General features: G+C 41.6%; 1 protein-coding gene across 7 annotated transcripts in view; it reads right to left on the minus strand.

The window, feature by feature from the left end:
• Positions 1–25,664, minus strand: part of LOC137653849 (kielin/chordin-like protein) — a 352,325-nt gene that overhangs the window by 141,097 nt on the left and 185,564 nt on the right. For all 7 annotated transcript variants that reach the window (XM_068387520.1, XM_068387509.1, XM_068387513.1 and 4 more), the window contains 2 exons: positions 13,072–13,185; positions 11,664–11,799 (listed from right to left, as the gene is read on the minus strand). In XM_068387520.1, coding sequence (XP_068243621.1) covers positions 11,664–11,799; positions 13,072–13,185 — 250 coding nt within the window. The remainder of the gene's footprint in view (positions 1–11,663; positions 11,800–13,071; positions 13,186–25,664) is intronic.

Raw genomic sequence — 25,664 nt, forward strand, 5'->3', positions numbered from 1 at the left:
TGGAAAAGGACACAGAAACAAATGGAAAATATTATGGCAGAAGAAAAGATAATCATATTTCTACCAATAACTTTGACTTATTTAGATTAGAGATTAATTGCTCAACAATCCAAACAAGATGCTTTACAAGATCAGCAAGAGTGTGAGAACTTTGTGAGTCTGGGTTTGGTTTACAAACTGGGAACAAAGGGGTACATGGTAATAAATGATGTTTTTAACATTAAGTTGGGTAGTTTTGTAATATAGGACTTTAAGCACTTGTAATGGTATTTGACAAAGATAATTTGTGTACTTTCATTAACATTCATTGACACCGCCTATTATGGGTATTTACAAAACTTTACTTAACATTTGTAACTCCAGGATAAACACAATTTTCCTTTTTGACGAACCCCAAAATGGCTGCAAAATATTTAAAAAGTGAATAAAAACAAAGATAAATTGATTGATAAAGTTAATTATGTTTATGACTTTCATAAGTTTAGTTCCGACAAGACAAAGAAATTGTGGCGTGTGAGAACCGTAACACAGGTCGTACTCGTGTTCGAACAGAGAATAAACCAGATGAACCTATAATTATTTCAGCAATCAAAATTCATGACCATGAACCAATGCCGAATGTAGTGGAAGCTCGTCTTGCTATTTTAGCATTAAGAGAAAAGTTGCAGGATGGAGATGAAACAAGTACTCGGTGCTCATTTTCGAAGCTACAAGCAACATTAGGGAGAATGCAAAATATGAATTACCACAGTTACAAATGGTTTCTAAAAGCATTACAAACTGGCACAATAAAGTTTATTGTGCTTCTCCTTTGCCTCTTCAACGAACATGATTTCAAGTACCTGATACTTTTAAATACTTATACGGCAGTCATTTGTTCCTGCAATGCGACACAGGCAGTGATGATGAAATGCGGATTTTAATCTTCGTCTCAGATGAATGTTTTCAGCAAATTGAAAATACACCAATTTTAGCAATGGATGGCACATTTAATCCCCAAGTATATGGTATCAGCTATTCACAATTCATGCCTTCATAAATGGTGGATATTATCCTAGAGCTTTCATTTTATTGCCTGACAAAACTGAAGCAATATATGACAGACGTTTTCTTGAATTATTAAAATTGCAACCAAATATTAACCCACGTCAAGTTTTGATTGGCTTTGAATGAGCAATTCGTAACAGCCGTGACAATATCTTTACTGAAAGCAGCAGCCAAGGTTGTTTATTTCATTTTTACCAGACTGTTTGCATGAAAATATGCCAACTAGGATACAAAGTTCAACATAGTACTGATGGTTGTTTTGCCTCAAAAATAAAATGTTTTGTGCCCTTGCATTTTTACCACCAGAAGACGTAATTGATACTATGAAGATCTATGTGAGGATGAATCAATTCCAATGGACTTTTTTGGGCTCAAGCCATGTCGTCCTGATGGAAGGTTCCTTCAGTAGCTTCCTAGGGTATATTTAACTACAGTGGATATTCCCAGAGAATTAAACTAAAGGTTATCACAGAATTCTAACTTCTGGTGCGAGTACCCTAAAGGTTTCCCTCTAGGACATCGTATATCAACAGGGGACGCATGTATGAACACGCCACATAGCTATCTGCACCCCATATAGAGTTAACACTTCGATATGGAAAGGTGGCTGAGTAACTGAGGAGCCGTTCCAAAGTTACTCTCATCTGTGGCTACTTTTGGTACTCGAGACGTAAACAAACGGGCGCCACTGCTAAATGACGTCACGTCCGTCTTCATCCTTTCGCCTGTAGGTCCTACGCTAAGTCGGTTTTTTTCCAAGTGCCTCCTTTATCTGCTTACATCGCCATTATGTCGCAGCCTTCAGCCTCGCCTTCTTCTGGAAAGTTGAGTACCAGGTCCTAGTACAGTATTGTTTAAATAAGCTCTGGGCGTAAAGTAACTTCTATTTTTCCTAAAATATTGTGTTTTGTGGCAGAGCTGTGCCGATACCGGAAGCGCCATGACGGCGTCGCTGTTCACGTTGCATGCTTTATTTAGTTAGCCAGAATAGCCTTCTCCGGTCCTTTAACTAATTAATATCATGTTATTTTGTCTTCATAGCTAGGAAATTATTATATCGTGTTTTAGCGCTCGTTAGACTACGGTCGTTGATCGACCCCATACTAGATCGCTAGCCTAGCCCCTAGGCTTGACAGCCTAGTGCTCACTTTAATGCATGATATATATCAGTGTTCCTAAGTTAAGTTATGAAGATTTTGGCATTGTTCAACATACTAGTTACTGTGATGTAAGTGTTTTCGCCTTCGGGGACCATACAAGGAACTGAGTTGGTTTGTGTACCAACCCCCTCCTAACCTAATGTAGGAACCCTTGTATGCTTCCTATTCCCCTTAGCTACGGGTAATTCCCTCTGGGTAGCCTTGCTTTTCCCTTATTCTATAATAGGGAGAATCTTGTCTTCACCCAGAGTATTTATCGCTTCTCAGCCTACCCTAAGGGAATGAACCCCCCTTAGGGTCGTGTCTGAGACATTAGGAAGGGCTCTGTCCTTCCCCAGTTGCACTTGGTTGGGTTACTCCTTCCTCCCTGCATCTAGCAATGTGTCTTTCCAGGCCTTCCTAGCCTAGGAGTTGGTCCTCCTAATCTAGGCTAAGCTCTGGGGGCAGACTCTGGCTTATTATAGTTTAGGACAGTACATTAGTACTGTACCTGATCTGTGCTACCTATCCTAGGTTAGGAGGATAGGGAGTGTTCTCCCTTGCCTTGGTGGCCTCTCTCATACAGAGTCTACCCACTTACGAAAGACCCCTACTTCTCCCTCCCCACTCTATCCCTTTGGTGTAGACCTGCCTACACACCCCTGTCCTCGGTCCTACAACTCCTCCCTTGGGTGGAGCGGTAGGGCTAACCTTGTTCTCCTGCTGAGCTGGCAGCTCTGGTACACATACCCTTCATAGCGTTCTATAAGGGTGGTTGCCGGCGGCGGTCCTGCCGGCGGAGGATTCCCCCTCTTGAGTGCTCTCTATCCCTCCCTTGGGTTACCTCAGGCTCCCGGCCGTCTACCGGCCCACTGCCGCCGGATGTTAGGAATACCTACTCCTATCATGAGTGCACTCTCTCCGGAGGGATGCCGGAGGGGTATAGGATATTACCCCTCCCATCCCTCCTTACCTTTCTCTCTCTCTATCATGGTGCCGGTCCCTTGCCGCCTCTACTGCCGGCGATAACCGCCACTACCTCAGGTGACCTCTATTCATAAGATACCTCCCCTCTACGACGTCAGCCTACCGCCTACCGGAGGCTGCCACCTTCCGTTGACATTCCGCCAACGTCCCACCCCTTATATTTACCCTGGTTTACCTAGCGACAGCCGGCCGACTGCCGGAGACTGCCGCCCACCTGCCGGCATTGATTGCCGGCAGTCTAGGTATCCGCCCTTTATATATATATATCTTATGAATTGAACTAAGGTTCACCATGCCGTCAGCCTCCGGCTGCCAGAGCCCACCGCCTCTGCCGGCGATCCGCCGCTGTGCCGGCGGTCGCCACTGTGGTATTGTCCATCTCGGTCGCTCAGTGTGTCCTCCTTGATGTTTTCCACCCTGCAGGACCGGTCTCCGGCGTGCCGTCGGTCTGCCGGAGTTCCGTCGGTCTGCCGGCGCCCCCTAATGAGGCGCTAAGGGACATGTACCCCTTCCTTGGCTGCCGGTACCATGCCGGCAGTCAATCTGATGCAGCCAGATAGCCTGGCCACCTCCATATAGGTATTGTTATACCAACTAATATAGTGGCTATGCTGTTTGATTGTACATTACAACATTTCCAGCATACTCTGTGCATCTCAGTGCAGTCGCTTGCCGGAACCTACATATTACTAAGGAGTTTATCCTATTTTCCCCTCTCCCTCACGGCTCTGAGTGGTCTCAGATCCTTTTACAATCTGCGGACAATTCCTCTTTTAGGAAGCCTAGCTTGGCTCATCCATACGGATTTTCCCTCATTTGAGACCCTCGGGTCCTAAGGAATTGTCAACGGATAAGGTTACGGTAACCGGCTGGGCAGGATTCACAAGTGTGTGTCTATCTACTTCCCTTCATGCTCATCAATCTTGAACATATAATTAATATGCTATTATAGATTAAGCTATTCTTAAGTCTAGAGTAATGTAAGTCATTCTTATGCCTTCCATGTACTCATGATCTCTTTCTTTTACAGGAGGAGTATGTGAAGTGTGAAAGTAACTTCTGTGGAGTTAAACACCTGGACTTCTACGGGCACAAGGCATGCCGGACCCACGCCCCCTGCGCCGCCAAAAAAGGCGACCTTAAATTCTGGGATCCGCAGAACTGTTCAGTCTGCAAGAGTCTTCTTGACGAAGCGTTCAACGATCCTCCTACCACGGAGGTGAAGGGCATTGCTAGAGAGAAGCTGCGCAAATGGATGCGAGGCTTCCAAAAGAACGCCTCTGGACCTTATCTTCCCAATGAAGATTTGAGGGCCTTGTTTTTTCCGAAAGCATCCAAGGACTCGGTGATCCCTCCAGAACAAATTCCCACCGTCCAAATAGTGGTCGAACCCGACATCGTCATGGCACAGTCCATGCGTGAGTGCCATCTCGATTCCGACAACGTAGAACGTATGTCGGAGGTGTCTGAAGAAACGGAGAAGAATCTCATGGGCGAAGAGCTTGACTATGAGGAAGATCAGGTGGAATATCCTGAATCGGAGAACGAGGTCGCTCCAGCTCCCCCAGCAACTCCAGTGTCATCCGAGGAACCTGTTCCTTCGACTTCCGCCACCCTGGATCCTCTTCCATCGGCCATTCAAGAGGTCTTCAGGATGCTAGAAGCCCTCATGGACAAGAAGCTGAGAGAGACCCAGGAACAATTCCGGACGACTCTCGTCGGCTTCAAACAAACGAAAAAGATTTCGGTTAAGGACCTCCCCACCTGCTCGGAAGCTAACCCTTGGAGATACGCCGAGCATATGCCAATCACTACTGGCAAAATCTTCATTAGTGAAAGGGTTGGCTCTATTCTTCTGGAAGAAGTGGAGTTCTTCCCGAACTTTGAGGCTTATCCGGACTGTTACGTCCGGCTCAGGTCCGAACCAGCCTCAAAAGAAGAGACTGAACCTAAGGAAGTGATAGTGTTCGATCTCGCAAAGGCCCAAGCTATGCTAGCTCAAGCAGTGAAGAGTCGGGGTTTCACAAACTCCAAGATGCCAGCGCTGAGCAAGAAGCATCCAACCTTTGTTGCTCCAGCTACTGCGACCTTCCCCTTCGCTGAAAAGGCCTTCCAAGCGGTCATGAAGGCTATGGAGGAAGGAAAGACTTGCCCTGCACTGGAGGAGTGCAGACCCTTCTCCCTCACTCTTCCCCCCGATGACAGGTACTGGAAAGACGTCCAGCTTACTTTCACGGTAGGGAAACTAGAACCTGATGTGGCTGGTCGTCAGTTCAACGAGGACCTCCCACGACTGAATGATCACCTCCTTCGTAGGGAACAGGATACTAAGGAGAGACTCGCCGCTTCGCTGTCACATCAGGTACAGCTAGAACTCATGGCCGGGGACACCAGAGTCCCGGACTTTTACATGGTCCTTGCTAAGTCACACCTGGCGACTGTGACCAAGGATCTGTACAGTTTTGCTAGGGCTCTCAGAGCCTGTAGGGAATTCGTATTTGCCAGTGCAACGGTGAAACACGAACCCCGGAGACTGATTTCCTCCAACATCTGGGGCAAACATCTCTTCCCCTCCGCCTTGGTGAAAGAGATAGTGGACAAAGCTGCCACGGAGAACCGGAACCTTCTCCACAAGTGGGGCATGTCCCGAAAGAGGAAGTCCTCTCAGGACGATGGCCCTCAGCCTAAGAGGAAATCCTCAAAGCCTAGGCCCCAGCAACGTCAACCAAGATGTCAGTTTCCGGGTCCCGCTACTCCCCAAGTGGCCGCACAGCCACAACAGACCTTTCAACTGGTCCCCCAGCCGGTGGTGTCGCAGTCACCGGTCTTCACCCCTGCCTATGAGCAACATTCTACTACCTTTCGTCCCAGAGGTAGGGGCTCAGGCAGAGGCTCCGGCAGAGATTCTTCTCGCTGTCCCTCCAGAGGCAGAGGAGGAAGGGGAGCTAGCGGCCGAGGTAGCAAACCCTCGGGACACCAGAAGCAATGAAGTGCTTCCTGTGGGAGGAAGACTCCGCCAATTCCAGGATCGTTGGACCTTCGATCCTTGGGCACACAGCATCGTCAAGAAAGGACTGGGCTGGAGCTGGACTCAACCACCCCCATCCTTCCAGCAATTCTTCCAACAGTCAAACCCCCTCCTGGAAGAATATGTCCTGGAGCTCTTGAACAAGAAGGTGATCAAGAGGGTAAAGTCAACCAGGTTCCAAGGGAGACTCTTTTGTGTTCCCAAGAAAGACTCAGACAAACTCAGAGTCATTCTAGACTTGTCCCCTCTCAACAAATTCATTGCGAACAACAAATTCAAGATGCTGACTCTGCAACAGATAAGGACCCTTCTGCCTCACAGGGCCTACACGGTCTCCATAGACCTGGCGGATGCCTACTGGCACATTCCAATGAATCGCTACGCTTCCTCCTACCTAGGATTTCGACTCCAAAGGAAAAGTTACGCCTTCAGGGCCATGCCCTTCGGGCTCAACGTGGCTCCACGAATCTTCACCAAGCTGGCAGACGCAATCGTCCAACAGCTACGTCTTCAGGGCGCCCAAGTGATGGCCTACCTAGACGACTGGCTAGTCTGGTCGACATCGCCTGAAGATTGTCTGAGAGCCTGCAACAAAGTCACCCAGTTTCTAGAGCATCTGGGTTTCAAGATAAACGCCGAGAAATCTCGCCTCTCTCCAGCTCAGAAGTTCCAATGGTTGGGAATCCATTGGGACCTTCAGTCACACTGCCTTTCCATTCCACAGAAGAAAAGGAAGGAAATAGCAGGGTCTGTCAGAAGGCTTTCAAAATCCAAACGGATCTCAAGACGCCAACAGGAACAAGTTCTCGGCTTTCTACAGTTCGCCTCAGTGACAAACCCAGTGCTTCGCGCACAGCTAAAGGATGCCGCGGGAGTCTGGAGACTATTCGCATCCATCGCTCGAAGAGACCTCAAGAGACGGCTTCCGAACAGACTTTGCTTACTTTTAAAGCCGTGTTCAGAAGCAAAGGCCCTGAAAAGGTCCATCCCTCTTCAACACCCGCCTCCATCGATCAACATCCACACGGACGCTTCACTGGAGGGTTGGGGAGGTCACTCCCACCAACAGCAGGTTCAAGGAACATGGTCTCCCCTATTCAAGACGTTTCACATCAACATCTTGGAGGCCATGGCAGTTCTTCTCACCCTGAAGAAACTCTCACCGCCTCCCTCGATCCACATCCGTCTGACTCTGGACAACTTGGTGGTAGTCAGATGTCTCAATCGTCAGGGCTCGAGATCGCCCCACATAAATCAGGTGCTCTTCCCTATCTTTCGTTTCGCAGAAAGGAAGAAATGGCACCTGTCTGCAGTTCACCTACAAGGATTCCGCAACGTGACAGCGGACGCTCTATCAAGGACAAGTCCAATAGAGTCGGAATGGTCCCTAGACGCAAGATCATTCTCTTTCATCTCTCACCAAGTCCTGGAACTTCAGATCGATCTCTTCGCGACGAGCGACAACAATCAACTTCCTCGATATGTGGCCCCGTACGAGGACCCCAAGGCAGAAGCGGTGGATGCCATGTCCCTGGATTGGAACAGATGGTCCAAGATCTACCTGTTCCCTACTCCCAACCTTCTGCTGAAAGTCCTATCCAAACTGAGAACCTTCAAAGGGACAGCGGCCCTAGTGGCTCCCAAGTGGCCCCGGAGCAATTGGTATCCCCTGGTCCTGGAGCTGCAGCCCACGCTGATCCCCCTACCGGGCCCAGTCCTCTCTCAACAAGTACAGAAGTCGACTGTCTTCGCTTCATCACTGAAAGTCAGGGACCTTCATCTCATGATTTTCTCTCCTTGGCCGCAAAGAAAAGGTTTGGGATCTCGAAGAAAAGCTTAGACTTCCTCGAGGAGTACAAGACAGAGTCTAACAGAAGGCAGTACGAATCGTCCTGGAAAAAGTGGGTTTCCTTCGTCAAGGCAAAAAATCCTACGAAAATCACCATTGATTTATGCATGTCCTTCTTCATTCACCTTCATGGACAAGGCTTAGCGGCCAACACGATTTCCACTTGTAAATCGGCCTTGAATAGACCACTCCTATATGCCTTCCAGATTGATCTGTCCAGTGATATCTTCAATAAACTGCCAAAGGCATGCGCTAGACTACGCCCAGCACCTCCACCAAAACCTATCTCCTGGTCCCTGGACAAGGTGCTCCATTTTGCCTCTAGCCTGGACAACGATTCGTGCCCTCTGAAAGACCTGACTCAAAAAGTTATCTTCCTTTTTGCTCTCGCCTCGGGAGCCCAAGTCAGTGAAATAGTGGCATTATCAAGAGAAGAGGGTCATATCCTATTCGCCGAGACAGGAGATCTTACCCTCTTCCCCGATCCGATGTTTCTCGCCAAGAATGAACTACCCACCAAGAGATGGGGCCCTTGGAGAATCTGCCCCCTGAAGAAAGATGTCTCTCTATGCCCAGTGGAGAGTCTTAAGGTCTATCTTCGAAGAACTTCAGACTTCGGTGGAGGACAACTCTTCAAAGGAGAAACATCGGGTAGCGACCTGTCACTGAAACAACTAAGAGCGAAAATCACCTACTTCATTCGCAGAGCGGATCCTGACAGTACACCCGCAGGTCACGATCCTAGGAAAGTTGCTTCTTCTCTGAATTTCTTCCAGAGTATGGATTTCGAAAGCCTCAAGAGCTTTACAGGCTGGAAATCATCGCGCGTATTCTTCAAGCACTACGCAAAACAGGTGCACGAAGTGAAACATTTCTTGGTAGCTGCAGGTAGTGTTATGAAACCTGCTGCTTAAATCTGCATAGAACAGTGAGTTACTTGGGACTCTAACTCTACGGGTGCCTGTGTTGACCCTATTGTGATACATAGTGATTTAATGGACACTAAGTGTTTCTAATAGACTGTTCTTTACCAAGGTGAAATGTCATAGAAATTTTACATGCGTGCCACATGCTCTAGAGCATGGAGTGTTTTTTGAACTTTAATAGACTGGCATTCCTCTGGGAACTTGTGTTTCTAAAAATCAAACTTTTCTTTTCAGACTCAAGATCACCGTCTTTCATTTCTATGTACATTATTCATTATTACTGTAAATAAATTCTATAATCATTATTGTAATTACTTCCATAATGATCTGCAATCTTAAAATTAAAATGTCTATTTTATTACCATGTGCGTCTCCTTTCGCTCCTATTCCTTATTAAGAAATATACGATTGTTATAGTTTCATTTACCGCTTTAATGTATGATCTAAAGAATAATATAAGTAATTATGTTATATACTCACTTATGCCTTGATAATATTCCTACTCGAATATTAACCTTTGTCCTGTCTCCGAGACCAGCATGATCTCTCCACCGGGTGAGTAGTTCTTCAATGATCGCTTCGAGAAGAGCGAAGCGAAAAATCTATTTTTGGGTGAGATGGCCATGTCGTCCTGATGGACCCTCCCGTCTATTCTAGTTCAGCCTTTCAGGCCCCTCCCTGACATACTGTATCGCGGAGATTGGTAGGAGCTGAGCTCAGGATGAAGACAGACGTGACGTCATTTAGCAATGGCGCCCGTTTGTTTACGTCTCGGGTACCAAAAGTAGCCACGGATGAGAGTAACTTTGGAACGGCTCCTCAGTTACTCAGCCACCTTTCCATATCGAAGTGTTAACTCTATATGGGGTGCAGATAGCTATGTGGCGTGTTCATACATGTGTTCCCTGTTGATATACGATATCCTAGAGGGAAACCTTTAGGGTACTCGCACCAGAAGTTAGAATTCTGTGATAACCTTTAGTTTAATTCTCTGGGAATATCCACTGTAGTTAAATATACCCTAGGAAGCTACTGAAGGAACCTTCCATCAGGACGACATGGCTATCTCACCCAAAAATAGATTTTTCGCTTCGCTCAAAATCCGTTTTTTAAGTTATTTTGAGCTACCATATATTGGACCGAAGAGGGGAGATGCAGCAGACGAGAACAGCACTTATATGCAGTTAATTTTTGGAATGTTTAAGATAGGGTGATTCAGGAATTGCCTCGGGCAAACAATGCACTTAAAGGGTTTCACACAGCACTGCGCACATTAGTAACAAGTAAGCACCCAAACATTTGGAAGCTTATTGATGCTCCGAAAAGAAGAATTCCTTACACAGACCAAGATAACTCAGGCTCAATGAGGAGATAATCCGCAAATGAAAAAATATCAGGTTAACAGATACGAGAATAAAAAATCTTGTAGAATCAAATAATGGTGAAGATAAATTACCTTTCTTAAAGGCTATTGCTCATTCATTGCATTAAATTTTCCTATTTCTGGTTTGATATCTTTGATAATTTTAAATATCAGTTTCCTTATAATTTTTGAACTTCTATAAATTTATTTTAAATAAAATACCCCTAATTCATAGTTTAAGAAATTTGATAATAGGAAATATTATGTATGACTTAATCGATGGTTTAAGCATGACTTTTTATATATAAAGGCTACTTTTTAAACTTTTATTGATTTATTTTGCACAGAATTTTCCTAATTTATAAAACTTCTATTCATCTACAGTATTTTTTCTGGTCTGGGACCGAATTTTCCTGTACCAAATGTTCTGGGACCTAATTTTCTTGATTTCCAGCACAATATGCTAAAATTTTATATCATACTGTACAGTATACGTTTTTTGTTGAAGAAACAAGTTTTTTTTTTTTTTTACACTTTTATTAATAAAACGTGTTTTATTCTTTGTTTAATTTTTTTCATTAGTTACATTGCAGTTTTCATCGCTAGTATATAAATAATAAAAAATTCTGGCACCAAGTTTTCTGGGACTGAACGTCTGGGGACCGAATATTCCGCGACCAAATTTTTCTGGTCACCATTACTGTATACTGTACTTAATTTACATGAAACTTATGTGTATTGATTGCACAATGTTACATCATCCATCAATGCACTATACTTTTTAATCTGTAAGTTTAATCAATATATAGAATCTTTATCAGTAAACAGTTAGTGATAGAATTTGCAACCTACCAATGACATCATAAAAAGTTGACAGCTAAGGCATATACTTATTCACCTAGCCCACAAATGCTTATTTTGAGAGCTGACCCCAAAAAAACTGATTATGAACTCATTCCTAATTTAAAGGTACATTATGAGTAAACTATGTTTATAACAGGAATTATTTTCAAATATCGTGTAAAGAAAAAATTAATATAGATTTTTCAATTAGGAGAACATATCAAGAATTCATAGCACATAAATATTGGATACAAAATCTTCTAAAACCATGTAACTTTTCTTTGCATGTATTACAACCATAAAATTAGAATTAATAATGCTCATAAAATCAGTAGGCATGTTTTAGTTTAAAGAGAAAATACCTTTTTCTTTAACTTAGACTCGGATTTAATCAACACTCAAATTCATATAAAAGTGAAGAGACTTTTGTAAATATTATATTAGCAAAAAATACCAAAACTGAATGCAATAATTTACTTACGATTCCGAAGTAGATGATTCAGTACAACGGCAGGAGGCTGAACAATCATCAGCAACCTCTAAACTCTCTCCGATCTCATAGATTTTGTTTCTGTAAAGGCAGTGAGACTTATTTCCCTGTGCCTCATAATAACTTGCTGTGAAAGATAAAAAAAATACATTATTGTTTCAATTAGGGATATGTGTAAAATGATGAAAAGAGACCCTAGAATTGTATGTGGAGGCCAATGTGTACGAAGGAATTGTTAAGCCAGTTCGTCTTTACAGTAAGTGAAGTTGGGATGATAAAAGCTAGTGAAAAAAAAAGTTAATAACAACAAATGCACTCTCATGTTGAATACAGCTCTGATGTTATAAATGACAAATTAATGATTAATTACACAAAGGACGGGTAAAAAATACTCCAATCAGAATAAATGGAAAGCCAAAAGTAGCCAATGAAAAAATATAGCATGGAATATCTACATCGTGTAGTATCCTGATTCCTGAGTATTTACCATATTTTATTACGTCTCTTTAATGGAAAGAAAACAAGTAAAGAGTATAAAACAAAGTCTTACGACTGCAAAACTTTGTCAGTGACCACTATCCAAGTATTCAAGTGGTCAAAACTAGAGGGGCTCTAGAAGGAAATGAGTCTTTAATATCCATTTAAGAAAAGTTACTACATAAATTTAATAAACAGGCTGTCAATAAACAATAAAAAAGAATAACAAATTCACAAAAAAATTTTGATTTTGCAGTTTGATATCAAGAAATTCGAAATAGCTTATCTACAGTATGTTCCACCAAGAGAGACATTCAGAAGAAAATTGATCAGTATATATTATAAGTTGTCAATCTTCAAAGAATTCTAACATAGTCTTGAGACATACTTGAATACTCCAACTAATACAGACGGAGAAATGGAGAAAACTATAAAACTGATAAAAAAAGTTATGTTAAAGTCGTATACTTTAGAAGGAATGACTCGTGGCATTTGGGTGTGTTGAAACCTTTCTGCATAATTATATCATCATATGCTTACACTAGCTCATCTTATCACAGGATACGAAGGGCTATCATACCAATTAGGTATTTTTATAATATGGTAATCATCTAATCTCTTCCTTTTAGAAATAATAGTATATGGATACGGGGTAAGATTTGTGGAAATAATTCCTTTTACTTAAAAAATTTTATTTTTCCTCAGGTCGGATAATGGTATCCCCTGAGAGACCTTTTATCCATGGAAAGTATTTGGTTGGAGATTTTCGTCTCTAGAATTATTTATAAATTTCAATGCTAAAAAAAACCAGGCTGGCAAGCATTGTGTCATAATAATCAAAATAGAATTTACGACAAAATTTCCATCGCCATTGAAATGTACTCTTCTAATACAAAAAAAAAAAAAAAAAAAATATCCTTACCACATAAAAATCGTGTTGGACAACAAGCACCACCATCATACTGTGGAAGGCATCCCTTGGCCAGATAATGGGCCCATCGTTTCCAGGGGCATTGGGATCTGGCACAAGCTTCATCTGGAATGATATAAAATCAAAGAAAAATATTCTAGTATGTCTACTATATTTAACATAACTTACATAATTACTGAATTTCTACCAAAAGTTAACAAAAAAATGCCAGTGGGTCAAGTAAGAAATTTCACAAAATGCATTGATACCATTTTGAATCTATTATAATAAAGAACAAGAACTTAATCCTCTTTTAAGCAAAGGTTGGTAAGAATACAAATGCTACATCAACAATAAACAAATGCTCGTTATTTAGAAAATAAATCAGTTTTCTTGAAGACTGTTTTTTATGCAAAAACAAAAAGGTGAATGAGGATAAACTGAAACATCAATATCACACTCATGATTTTTATGGTCTTGGATACTATTAGCTTGCTCCTCTTTACAGAATAACAGATGTTCAGCTTTACATGACAGATAATGCAGTTTCTCACCTCATTTCTTGATCCATCCATACCTTTTTCCTTTTACACAATTTACTGTCTTTTTTCTAGTTTTTAAAAAGAATTTTATTTTCATGAATCTTCCCTGGTGTTCGTAGTGCTTCCCTTTTTAATCTGATTAGATGCATACATATACAGTACTTTAAAGCTAAAAATATTTCTCGTTTTTTTTCCTAGTGAGATACCGAGTTAATTTGATGGTTGATGGTAACTATTTAAGTGTGGGTACACCAAAGCCCCTTTGTCTTTAAGTTCTCTCATCACATTTTCATGCGTTAGACCATTGTTTTACTCACCTTCCAGATGGTGATTTATTTTTGTGGTTTTAGGGTATGTTATATATTACTAAGGGATGTCTTTTGGAATTAGTAATGAATTCTTGTGAGATTTATTCTAAGGGTTTATTGAAGGCAACCATGGTCCTCTTTATCTTTTTGTCAGTACCAGGGGAAGAATTGAGATTTGAATAATCATTGTGAGGAATGTGATTCGCTAACACTTCCTATTATTAGAAGATATGTGCAGTAGGTAGCCGACAACATAAAATAAAGTTAAAGACATAAAAGGAAATTAAAGTGTAGTTCAGGGACAAATCCATAAAGACTAGGCTACTTAATTACATTGAGATGATGATGACAATTCCAATGAAGCTATTGACAAGCTTTATTGGGTTGATAGTTATGAGCTTCATGAGACTCTCACTAATGCTTTGTTTTGGGAATCAAAAAGGGCCTCTGAGTCATCAGGCAAAGACAGTGATAAACGCTAATCTGCCATTTCAAACCCAAGTTTTGCCTAGCACTTCTATTGGAAGTCAGTAAGAGTTCTGATGGTACACAGTTTATTTTAGTCAACTGCCTCTCCACAAGTCTCACTCTCCTTAATTAACCCAGATCCTTTTATTGCACAACACTCGCATTTCCGAGATAAGGTAAACTTCACACGACTAGCAGACATAGATAGAAGACAGGGCTGGGAATCTGGTCCATAACATTCCTATGCCTGCTAAGTAAGTGCTCATGAGCAACCTTTTTATCTATATATTAGGCTAATAGTGTGGCATATTGTATGATTCATGTGGACCAGGTAACACAGCTTTTAAACTAGTCTTAAAAGTTTTGCTGTCAATGTTAAAATGACTGTAAACAATATAGAAAACCTGAGGTTTCCTATTTGGAGTACTGTATATAGTAGGCTACACCAGGCTAGGGTCCAAAATATGATAATACATAAGTTCCCCCCCCCCCCAAAAAAAGAGGCTAATACAGAGAAAGAACTTGACTCAGAAGAGGCACTTAATTAGGAGACATTTCTGAAATATAAAGGAATAAGTTCATCAAGTCAACTTTGTATAATGTCTATTGGTCTACGTCGTCTGACTACTTCACTGCTAAGATGGCTTATACTCTGAAGTTTTTCAATGTTTTCATGGCAGATTTAATACATTATTACCTCAAACAAAAAGAAAAATAATTAATTCAACTTCCCATTTGTAATCAAAACCTTATCTACAGCAAAAATTGTGTTAGTTTTTAGAAAAAATCAATTGCTTAATCTGGTTATTACTTCAGATCATGTTAATTCTTTTGAAACCATTACCAATACAAAAAAAAAATCTGCATACAGTTTTTGGTGTTGGATGATTGAAGAATGCTGGTTGTTATTATAAAAGGGGGACTATTATTGAAATTTTCTCTTTTGCAGATTCTAAAGTAGGGATTATGTTGACTCTTATAGATGAAAAATTTGCACGTCAGCAGTATCTTAACTTTGCTTTAGGTTCCCTAACTTTGTATAACAAAACAATTTCGGAAGGGTCTCAAGAGGCTGCAGATGCTTTTGCAAATTTTTATGGATGAGCATAGGAAACAAATGTGTTCCGTTATGGTTGCAATGATGCCGGATGCACGAAAGCAATCTTTGCTTTTTCAATATTATGGTTCTCATATTAGATCAAATATTGGTAAAATTGTGGCATAAATAGCCTCCAGGACATAAATTCATGCAGAGACTTTCATTTCTTGCAAACCCTTCTCTTTTCTTTCTACCCCCCAGTAACTACTACTGTACTTCTAAAGATTTTTCTTTGGGATATCCACAGGAGTCTTTACAAAACAGTGATATGTGTAGGCATTTGGGATTTTGTTCTGGAAAGAGGCCCAGCCAGGATGCCTGCAGAACTCGTCAATATTATAGGCGAACACAATATTGACCCATTTCAAAAGATCCTAGTGGGAGGAAGATTTTCCCAATTTTATCAGGTTTGGGAAAACCTTTAACCCAAACCGTGGACCCTGTCAGTAGTTAAAGAGGGATATAGAATTCCTCCTGTCTTCCAATCTCCTTTCTCAAGAAACCCCTATCTTTTCCATGATATCAAAACAATTCACCAAACCCCTTTTTTGATATGTAGTGACTGCAATACCTCTAGAGAAGTTTGTAGTAGAGGAGGTCTTAGATACCTCGCCATGGTTTTTACATTAGATGCTTTAATTCTAAACAGGTTTACAATTCACACAATTTCTTTATGAAAAAGCATTCAAAAGTCTTGAAAGCAGTAAGGATAGGAGTTTGCTTATTTTCAAGAGATCTCACAGATGTGTGATTACACATTCCTATTCATCGAAATTATGAGAAACTCCTTTGGTTTATGAACAGTCCAAAAATATTCCTATTCAACTGCGCATATTCCGGTACCAAGACAGAACCTCAAGTATTCATCGGATCATGTTACCAATTTTGAAATAGCTAGGATTTCTGGGGATCAGGTATCTTTTGTACCTCGACATCTGGATGTTGTTGAACATTTCTTTGGAAGGGATTTGGGTTCAAGAAGTGTGGTTACTCAAGTTCCTGAAAATGTTGGGAGTCCTGGTCAATTTTGAGAAGTTTCTTTTGAGTCCAACTCCAAGGATTCTACCTTTGGGAAGGAAAATAAGGATCTTGGTTTATTCCAAGAAAACTGAATGCCTTAGTAGGTCAGTTAAGAGTAAACAAAAGATATATCGAAAATTATGGTTTCAGCATCTTTTAGTATGTCAGGATATTTATAGTTGCCGGAAAAGACCAAACATAATCATGTTTGTAACATCACTCAACAAAAAATAGATGAGTTTCATCACCAGTTCCAGATCCTTCAATATGGAAGGTGCATGCTCTGTTACAGGATTGACTGATCGAATCTGAATATGTATGTTTTCCTACGTTCTCCATAATTTGAGTTGTTTTAAGCAAGAATAAGGCATTTTCTTCTTAGTAGGCTACTGTAGAAAGTAATTTCAGGTCCCAAAAAGCAGTCAAACAAATATTAGTATCAGAGGTAATGGGATGTTTATTTATACTGGTGCAATTTAAAGAATGACTCAGTAACAAGATTTAGTTTGGATAGTTTGCTATTTTCAAGCGTTTTCCTTTTCTATGTAAAGATATTGTACAATGAGGTTAGCAAGGATTATAGATTCATGCTTAATACCATACACAAGTAACTAAAGGTAAAGGTAAAGGTGTCTGATTTCAGTTCCAGTTTCATCAGAATAGTTGGTCACCAGAACGTCAGCCGAGCAAGCCCAATACCCCAAAGTGGTGCTTAAACTTACGGCCCGGGCGGGGATCAATCTGGTGACAAGAAAATGCTAGGGAAACACGTTAGCACTGTACTACCAAGGAGGCTGGGCTTAAGACTTATACATTTTGGGTATCAAGGTAGATGTATTCCGGTTTTTTACTACTGAGAAACTTGCAGTTGTCAAAACGATTTATTGGAATCTAGGCGCAGTATTACATCTTATATATATATCTTGAAAAGGTTTTCATATTGAGCATATGGAAGATCTTCATTCTAAATATCTTACCACTAATAAACTTTTCCTTTTATTCCTAGCATAAACTGAAAGCAAAAGTGAACTTCAGGAGTTTTTCTTATAATGTAGGGTTTTGGACATGAAAACAGGATCTATTACATGCATTTTGAGCTAAAAATTATTCTAAGACTAAGGATTGCCTCATTTTTCTCTCATTCCCTCTTTAGAGAGGAATGTTGGTGATATATCAAGAGGACAGCTTTCTTTGTCTGGTGAGAGATGCAATGTTTCATTTGAAATATTAAGGGAAAAGTTACTGACTGGTTTTAAGGGATTAGGATTTTGGGGGCGTCCTCTTCCATAAAAGCATATTTTCACATTGGTAAAATTTATTTTTGGGAGAGATAACCATGACGTCCTGATGGAAGATCCTCAATGGCAGCTTTCTACTTGGGATATTTCTGCGATTGATATACTAGGTAATTTTACCTTACAGGTATCATGGAGTTCTAACCTCCTGAGCGAATATCCCGAGAGATATCGTGTATAAATCAGGGACGTGTTAATAACAAGCCATGGCTATCCTTCCCCAAATAGAGATAACCTTGTCTCGAAGGATATGGGATAAGGTAGGATACGTGGGCGTGAGAGCCGTTACAACTCCCGATTTCAATGTGCTACACTAATAAGTTTCTTGTAGAACCATTCCCGGAGCAGCCATCGCATGAAGCAAGGCCTCACACTGAGAATTGGGAGGGGATGAAAAGTAACAGGCAGTCCATCAGGACGACATGGCTATCTCACCCAAAAATAAATTTTTCCTATGTCAAAATCCGTTTTTTGGCCTCGAGCCATGTTGTCCTGATGGAAGTGTACCAGAGAATTATTATTCTCAGTTGTGGCTAGGAGAGTTTTAAGCCTTTACATCTCATAGACATAACCATACTTCTCTTAGCATTGGTAACTATGGTACCAAGCTATGAGTGCAATCAATATGTTTGTAAAAAGTAAGAACTAAGGAAATCAATATCATAGTCCCACTCACTGTGAATAAGATCTTTGTCTCTATTCGATGAAAAGACCAAAGTCTATAAAAGGAGGGTTAAAAATTGAGCTACACTGCTTTTATTTTGTACAGTAGGTCCAATGAAAGGAAAAGCAAAAGGAACTGTAGTCTTTTATTGCTGCCAAACATTCATAAATGTAACAGCAATCAATGCTACATTACATACAGTAGATTTTACCGAAAAGTTTTCAGACCCCAAAATTATGTAACAGATGTAAAATAGTAACACTCATGACACAAAAAGGAAAGTATCCCCTTTGACTCTTTACAATTATAAATACTGTAGTACATAGAAAAGAAGAACATTAATCCCCTAGCACAATATAGACTAAGAAGTCCCACCTAAACAGTCCATAAAAGTCCATTCACAACACTTTAGAAGGTGGTTTATAAATGTTTGAGGCAGAGGCAACTTTTCTAGGGTCATGACCCGATGGTATACCATCCAGGACAGCCCTTCTGATGAAATAGGTGAGTTTGGACCTTGGCTGTTTCAGAGAAAAATTAGATCCTGTTGTCTCCCCTTTAAAAAGTTGACCACCTTTAAAGGCCCTGCTCTTTAACAGGCAGGCCTTAAGGCACTCCATGGGGCACAGAGAAGGATCCTCCTATAGTGGAGCAATCTTTCAGGGCCCCCAGCGTTTCGTGGGAAATTCATCTTTTGCCAAGAATGCAGGATCTGGGTAAAGATTTACCTCCCCCGTTTTCGAGAATGCAATGTGGCCATCATCCCTCAAAAGGGCCACAATTTCACTGACTCTAGCACCATAAGCCATAACAAGCAAAAAGATAGACTTTTGAGTAAAATCCCTCAGAGAGGGGGAGGCGTTAGCTGTCGAAGAAGCAAAGTGCAGGACCTTATCCAACGACAATGTAATATCCTTGGGAGGACCTTTAGTTTTCAGTTTAGCATAAGCCTTCAGGATCTTATTGAACAACTCGCTATTGAGTTCAATATTAAAAGCATAAGAAAAGGGTCTAATTAGTGCCGACTTACTGTACATGAGGCAATAGTTGTAGAGGCCAGACCTTGATCATGAAATGAAATAAAGAAAGAAATACAGAAGTCCATAGAAATAGAAGAGGGCTGATGACTTATCACAAATGCAACCCAGTTTTACCAGGAAGACAAATATTGTCATTTCATGGTGTTGGACTTGTACTCTTCTATGAAGTCAATTTTCTCCTTTGCAACTCTGAACTTTCCTTGAGCCACGAGGGTGAGAAAATCATGAGCTGAAGGGTTTTTGTTACCAAGAGGAATCGAAGACAGTCTTCTGTTGAACATCCTGGGATAGTACTAGGGATGATAGAGGGACCTGGAGAGGTTTGAGTTTCAGAGCAATAGGATACTAATTGCTCTTGGCCCACTTGAGAGCCCTAGAGCCGCTGTTCCCTTGAAAGTCTGCAGTTTGTTCAGGAATTTCGTTAGGAGATTGAATGGTGGAAATAAGTAGATATGGGACCACTGGTTCAAATCCAGGGACATCGCATCCATTCCTGCCACTTCCGAATCTAAGTTTGATGCTACATACCGGGAAAGCTTCGATTTGCAGTTCTGGGAGTTGCTCTAGAATGAAACAGAATGATTTTGCATCCAGAGACCATTCTGCTCCAAGAGGTTTGGATCTTGGCAGGGCGTCCGCCGTCACATTGCGAGCCTCTTCAAGGTAAACTGCTGAGAGATGCAAATTCCTCCGCTTTGCTAAAGTGAGGAAGGCTAGAATCACATGGTTGATCTGAGGAGACCTGGAGCCCTGTCTGCTGACACAGTGGACTATCGTCCTATTGTCGATGACTAATTTGATGTCTGATTTGTCTTTGGCTTCAGTCTCTTCAGAGTCAGAAACACTGCCATAGCTACCAGAATATTGATATGAAATTTCCGAAATGTAAATGACCACAGACCCCATACTTTCTTGGAACGGGAGTGTCCCCCACTAACCTTGCTCCGAGGCGTCCGTGTGATTTGTCAAAGAATGAGGAGGATACTGCAGAGGGACGTGTGTCGGTAAACTCTTGGCAGTTGACCCCAGTTTGAGATGCTTTCGCAGTAAGACCGGGGTGATGTGACGAAGATCTCTCCGGGCATTTGATGCCTTTCTTAACCAGACTGATGGCCTCTTGAGTCTTGCTTTTAAGATTGGGTCTGTCACAGCAGCAAATTGCAGTGAACCCAAGACTCTTTCTTGTTGCCGCCTGGTGAGTACTCTTGAACGGAGTAGGCACCTGTCAGAGTTTGTGATTTCCTTTCTCTTGCCTTGTGGTAGAGAGAGGATGTGTGACTTTAGATTCCAGTGAAGTCCTAGCAACTGGAATTCTTGAGCTAGAGACAGCCTGGACTTTTTGAAGTTGATCTGAAAGCCCAGAGACTGTAGGAATTTTCAGACTTCTTGGGCTGTATGAAGACACTCCGACTTCGTTGCAGCCCAGACCAGACAGTCGTCCAGGTATACCATCACCTGGAGGCCTCTGTTCCATAATTATTGGACGATGTCCTCGACTAGCTTTGTGAAAATCCTTCGAGCTATATTAAGCCCAAAGGGCATAGATCTGAATATGTAGGCCTTTCTTGCCAATCTGAAACAAAGATAGGGGGAGAAGTGCTGACCTATCGGAAGATGCCAATAGGCTTCCATAAGATCTATGGAGATGGTGTACGCCCTCTGGGGTAGTAGGGTTCATATTTGCAAGATGGTCAGCATCTGGAACTTGTTCAGAATAAATTTGTTTAGTGGAGACAAGCCCAGAATAGATCGATGAGTGTTTGAATCTTTCTTGGGCAAACAGAATAGCCGCCCTTGAAAGTTCATGGATATTGTGCAACGGATGACTCCCTTCTGGAGAAGATCTTAAAAATAATCCGCCAAGAATGGGGCTGTGGGTTGAAAGAACCTCTTGAACTGGGGTGGTTTGTCTTCATTTCCCACCTAGTCCTTTGGAGACTATGCTGTGAGCCAAGGGATCAAACTCCCATCGATCCCTGAACGGTAAAGTCGTCAGCCCTACCGGTAGCTCTTCATTGTTATTGTTGTTGTGGAGGACCTGCTTCTTTAACTGCCTTGCCTCTACTTCTTCGGCCTCTAAACTGAAAGCCCTTTCCAGACCTTTCCCTGCCACTGGAACTCTTCTTTTGAGCTCTGACAGTGTGAAATGCAGTGGTGGCTCTCTCATACACAAGGTTGAAGGCTGGAAACTGTGATACATACTGCTGGGAACCGTGTACGCAGTTTGAGTAATGGCGGCAACTGAGGCTGTCGCGACAGGAAAGGATTTCCTTCCCTTAAAGTGTCTTTTAGGCTTCTTTCCCTTGTGTTGAGGTCCTTCAATGGGGGTAAATTTCCTTTTAGAGGACACACCCTACTTTTCTATAAGGCTCTTATTTTCCTGAGCGGATGTCCATTACATCCTTAACCAATTTCTTGGGAAAGAGGTCTTTCTCACAGATGTTGGAGTCGATCAGTTTTCTAGGTTCATGCCTGATCGTTGCTGTGGCTAGGACGTGTTCTCTACATGCTCTTCTAGGTAAGAAGAAAGCATGAAGATCTCTATGGAGCATGGTCAGGTGAGTATTTGCCAAGACAGGGAAGAGATCAGATTTGGAATAGTTTCGAATTAACATCTCCAGATAAAATTGGAAGGATAAAGAAGCAGTCTTTCTTTAGCTTCCAATTCTTCCCTCAATAAAGGATTCGGGAATTCTAGGCAGTTTCTCATCAAACTGCTTCCAACTGTCCGAATCATAAGGAAGGGCTAGGGAGACAGGTTTGCACTCCTCTAGCCCCAATAATGGTCTAATCTCCATTACTGCTTTCTTTACAGCCTCTAAGCTTTAAGAGGCGAAGGAAAAGACAGTATCCTCGGTCTATTAGACAACCTAAGATGGCAAATTCACTTATCATACTGCCTAAGCCAGCAACAACTGCCCCTGAAGCGGCAATAGCTGGGTTTACAGGGGGATCTATTTCTAGCAATCATGATATAAACTGACCTTTCAACACCCCAGGTATGTCGACACAATGCGGTGAAGGAGTTGTTAAGTCGACAAGATGAGAGAGGACAATCCTATAGGGAAGGGTCCACAATCAGGGGGAGAGGTACAGGAATGAAAGGCAGTGAATAAGGAAACCTGCCAAGACCTGGTCATTATCATTAACTTATGAAAAAGAGGGGGTTTTCGCCCATAAGATCATGAATACTGTACAGGATGGCCAGGATACCAAGAATTGGAAATTGAAGGGAAATCCTGACAACCAGGTAGGATCCAATCGACCAACTTCAGAGGACAATGTTCCTCAGATATGAATGAGGAGAAGAAGGAGCAGATGACAAGTCTGAGGCTGCAGCTAAGGTGGCAGAGGGAATGTCACATACCCAACACACATCCAATGCCAAAAAACTCAAGTTGACAAGACCGGAAGCAGGGACAGAAGGCGACACTTCTGCACAAATAGACTAACCAGACAAAGGAGTCAAGACTACCCAGCAAGAAGTGCACAGCTAAGGATGAGAAGCTGCAGTCACAGAGCAGGCAACCACAAAGGCGACAGAGGAGGACCCCAAGGGGTACCAACTCTTCGCCTGGATAGGCTTAGGCCATAGGAAAACTGTGCAGGCAAGCCTAACTCACCTAGCGGGTGAGGGAATAACTCAAATGCTAGGGTAAGATGACTACACAAAAGGTACTTAATTCCCAGTACGGTCTGCTAATGGCCTAACTAGAAGAGGAAGGGGGAGAGAAACACCCAAGATGGTCTCTAAGGCGGCAGAGAGAATTAATCCAGGGAAGGAAAAAATCTCGTCCACCTAGGGCCAGGATAGATAGCCTACAAGCTATCCTGTCGAAAGATGGCAACAAAGAATACTTCAGTTGCCATGGGACTAGACAGGGATGGGAACAAAGTTTCACAGCAGGTAGACACACTAGCAAGGGGAAGGGAAAAGGGTGGTGATGGGAGACTCAGAAATTGGTAAGGCAGCAGGACAGGAAGGCCTAACACCCACATTAGAACAGGAATAGTGTTCTAAGGGGTCTGCAGTGATAGGGCACAGCAGACAAGTCCTGACGACCAGCCATAGCCTACCAAAAACTAAGAAGGAAGTGTAAGAGGGGTAAGGCGGCACAAGTGTGTCTACCTTTCAGCATTAGAACAGGGAGTGACGAGTTCCAATGGGTAAACAAGAAGTAAACACAGGGAACAAGTTCCCAAGACCTGTGCCGCCTTGTCAAACATACAGGCTAATTGGAAAATGATAAACACCCTAGGACAACTGTAAAACACTATCCAACTCCCAGAGGGATCTTCAGGACTGCAGCTCCCTGCTGTAACGAATTGACAGCATGGGAGGATGGGCAGCCTGACGAAACCAGTAAGGTTAGGTGAAAGAAGGGGATGGTGCACTAGTGTAAATTCACCAGTCATGGCCGCCGGCCAGGGTAGAGCTAGCCTAAGTCAAGACTGATAAAAACTGCACAAATAACACCAGAAAAAGAGATGGGATACCACAATCATATCACACTGTAAAAGAATAATGTAAAACATAAATAACTAAGCATTTTTGAGTGATTCGGAAACATGATGTAATGCCACGCACAGGCAATAAAAAGCATGTATATCGAGTAAAAAACGGGATGGAAACTCGAAATTCTCCAACACACAAGGAAAGGGTACTCAACTTAGTTGGTGAGAAAGTAGTTGAAGCATCCCTGATCACTAAATCACGCAAAAAGCTATGAAAGCAGGCAGAAAAAACTCTAAGCAACCGTTAAAGATGGCATCTGCTAAAAGGAATGGTTCTACAGGAAATGTGTTAGTTGTAGCACATTGAGATCATGAGTTGTAACGGCTTTCTTGCCTATGTATCCTACCCTATCCCATATCCTTCAAGACAAGGTCATCTCAATTCGGGGAAGGATAGCCATGGCTTCTTATCAACCCGTCCCTGATTTATACACAATGTCTCTCGGGATATTCACTCTGAAGGTTAAAACTTCGTGATACCTCTGAGGTAAAATTCTCTGGTATATTACTCCCAGAAATATCCTAAGTAGAAAGCTGCCATTGAAACACATGTGTCCGAACAACATGGCTTGAGCCCAAAAAGGCCATGTCATCTATAGTTAGAAGAATTAGATTCAAGACAAGTGATAGACTTAAAGGTTGAAATTAATAAAGTAGAAGTACAACTATTCCTCTAAAACCTGTAAAAATCTTTCTTCGGAAAGAGTTATGGCAACAACTCAATGGCATGAGAAGTCGGGTATCACAAAACATTATTCAAAGAAACCTGGTTTTCTGAAAAAATTACAGGCTATTGAGGAATTTGCTTAATTTTGATTTGGTATATACTGTAGTATTACTTTTGTCAATAAGAAAGCTCAATGTTTTGTGTTATGCGCAGTAATATGAGTTGGCTATAGTTTGTTTAAAAATTTAATAGTGTGGATGTACTTAGAACCGAACCAGAAAGCTCGAGTTTAACAGACTTGTTTCATTTATGATTGATTACCAATGATTAAGAAATTGATAATGCAGATGATGCTACCCTCTTCGCATCAATTCCATATCCTGAATGTAGACCTATGACTGCTGATCCCTTAAGAGAGATCTACAGTAGCTAAAATTAGTACGTGGTGCAAAACATGCCGCATGATGTTGAACCATGCTAAAACATCACTAAATTTTTACAAGGTTTGCTTGTAAATAACTCTCTCTCTCTCTCTCTCTCTCTCTCTCTCTCTCTCTCTCTCTCTCTCTCTCTCTCTCTCTCTCTCTCTCTCTCTCTCACCACAAAAAATTATATTTTTTTCTACCGAATACTCTTCTTATATAAAATATGGGAAATCCTGTCACACTTAATGTATTTTAAGAATCCATGGGACAATCTTGTAGGGCCAATATGTAAAGTTGCTCAAAATACTTTTGTCTTTTTAATCTGATTGTCTCCTTGGAGAAACAATTGGTTTGATTTAATTTAATCTATTATCTTTTTATTCAGTGTTCACTATAGTTTGTCATTTAGCTATTATGAAATGCATTTTGCGATAACATGATCCTTAATGGGAGAATTTAAGGCCAACTTGTGATATATTTATTGCCGATTTTGCTGCAGCATTTACCTTTTTCATTACCAACAACTATAACATGGGCAGGAATTTAACTCATTTCAAAATTT

Source organism: Palaemon carinicauda, chromosome 1 (assembly GCF_036898095.1).
Source record: "Palaemon carinicauda isolate YSFRI2023 chromosome 1, ASM3689809v2, whole genome shotgun sequence".
Lineage (NCBI taxonomy): Eukaryota > Metazoa > Arthropoda > Malacostraca > Decapoda > Palaemonidae > Palaemon > Palaemon carinicauda.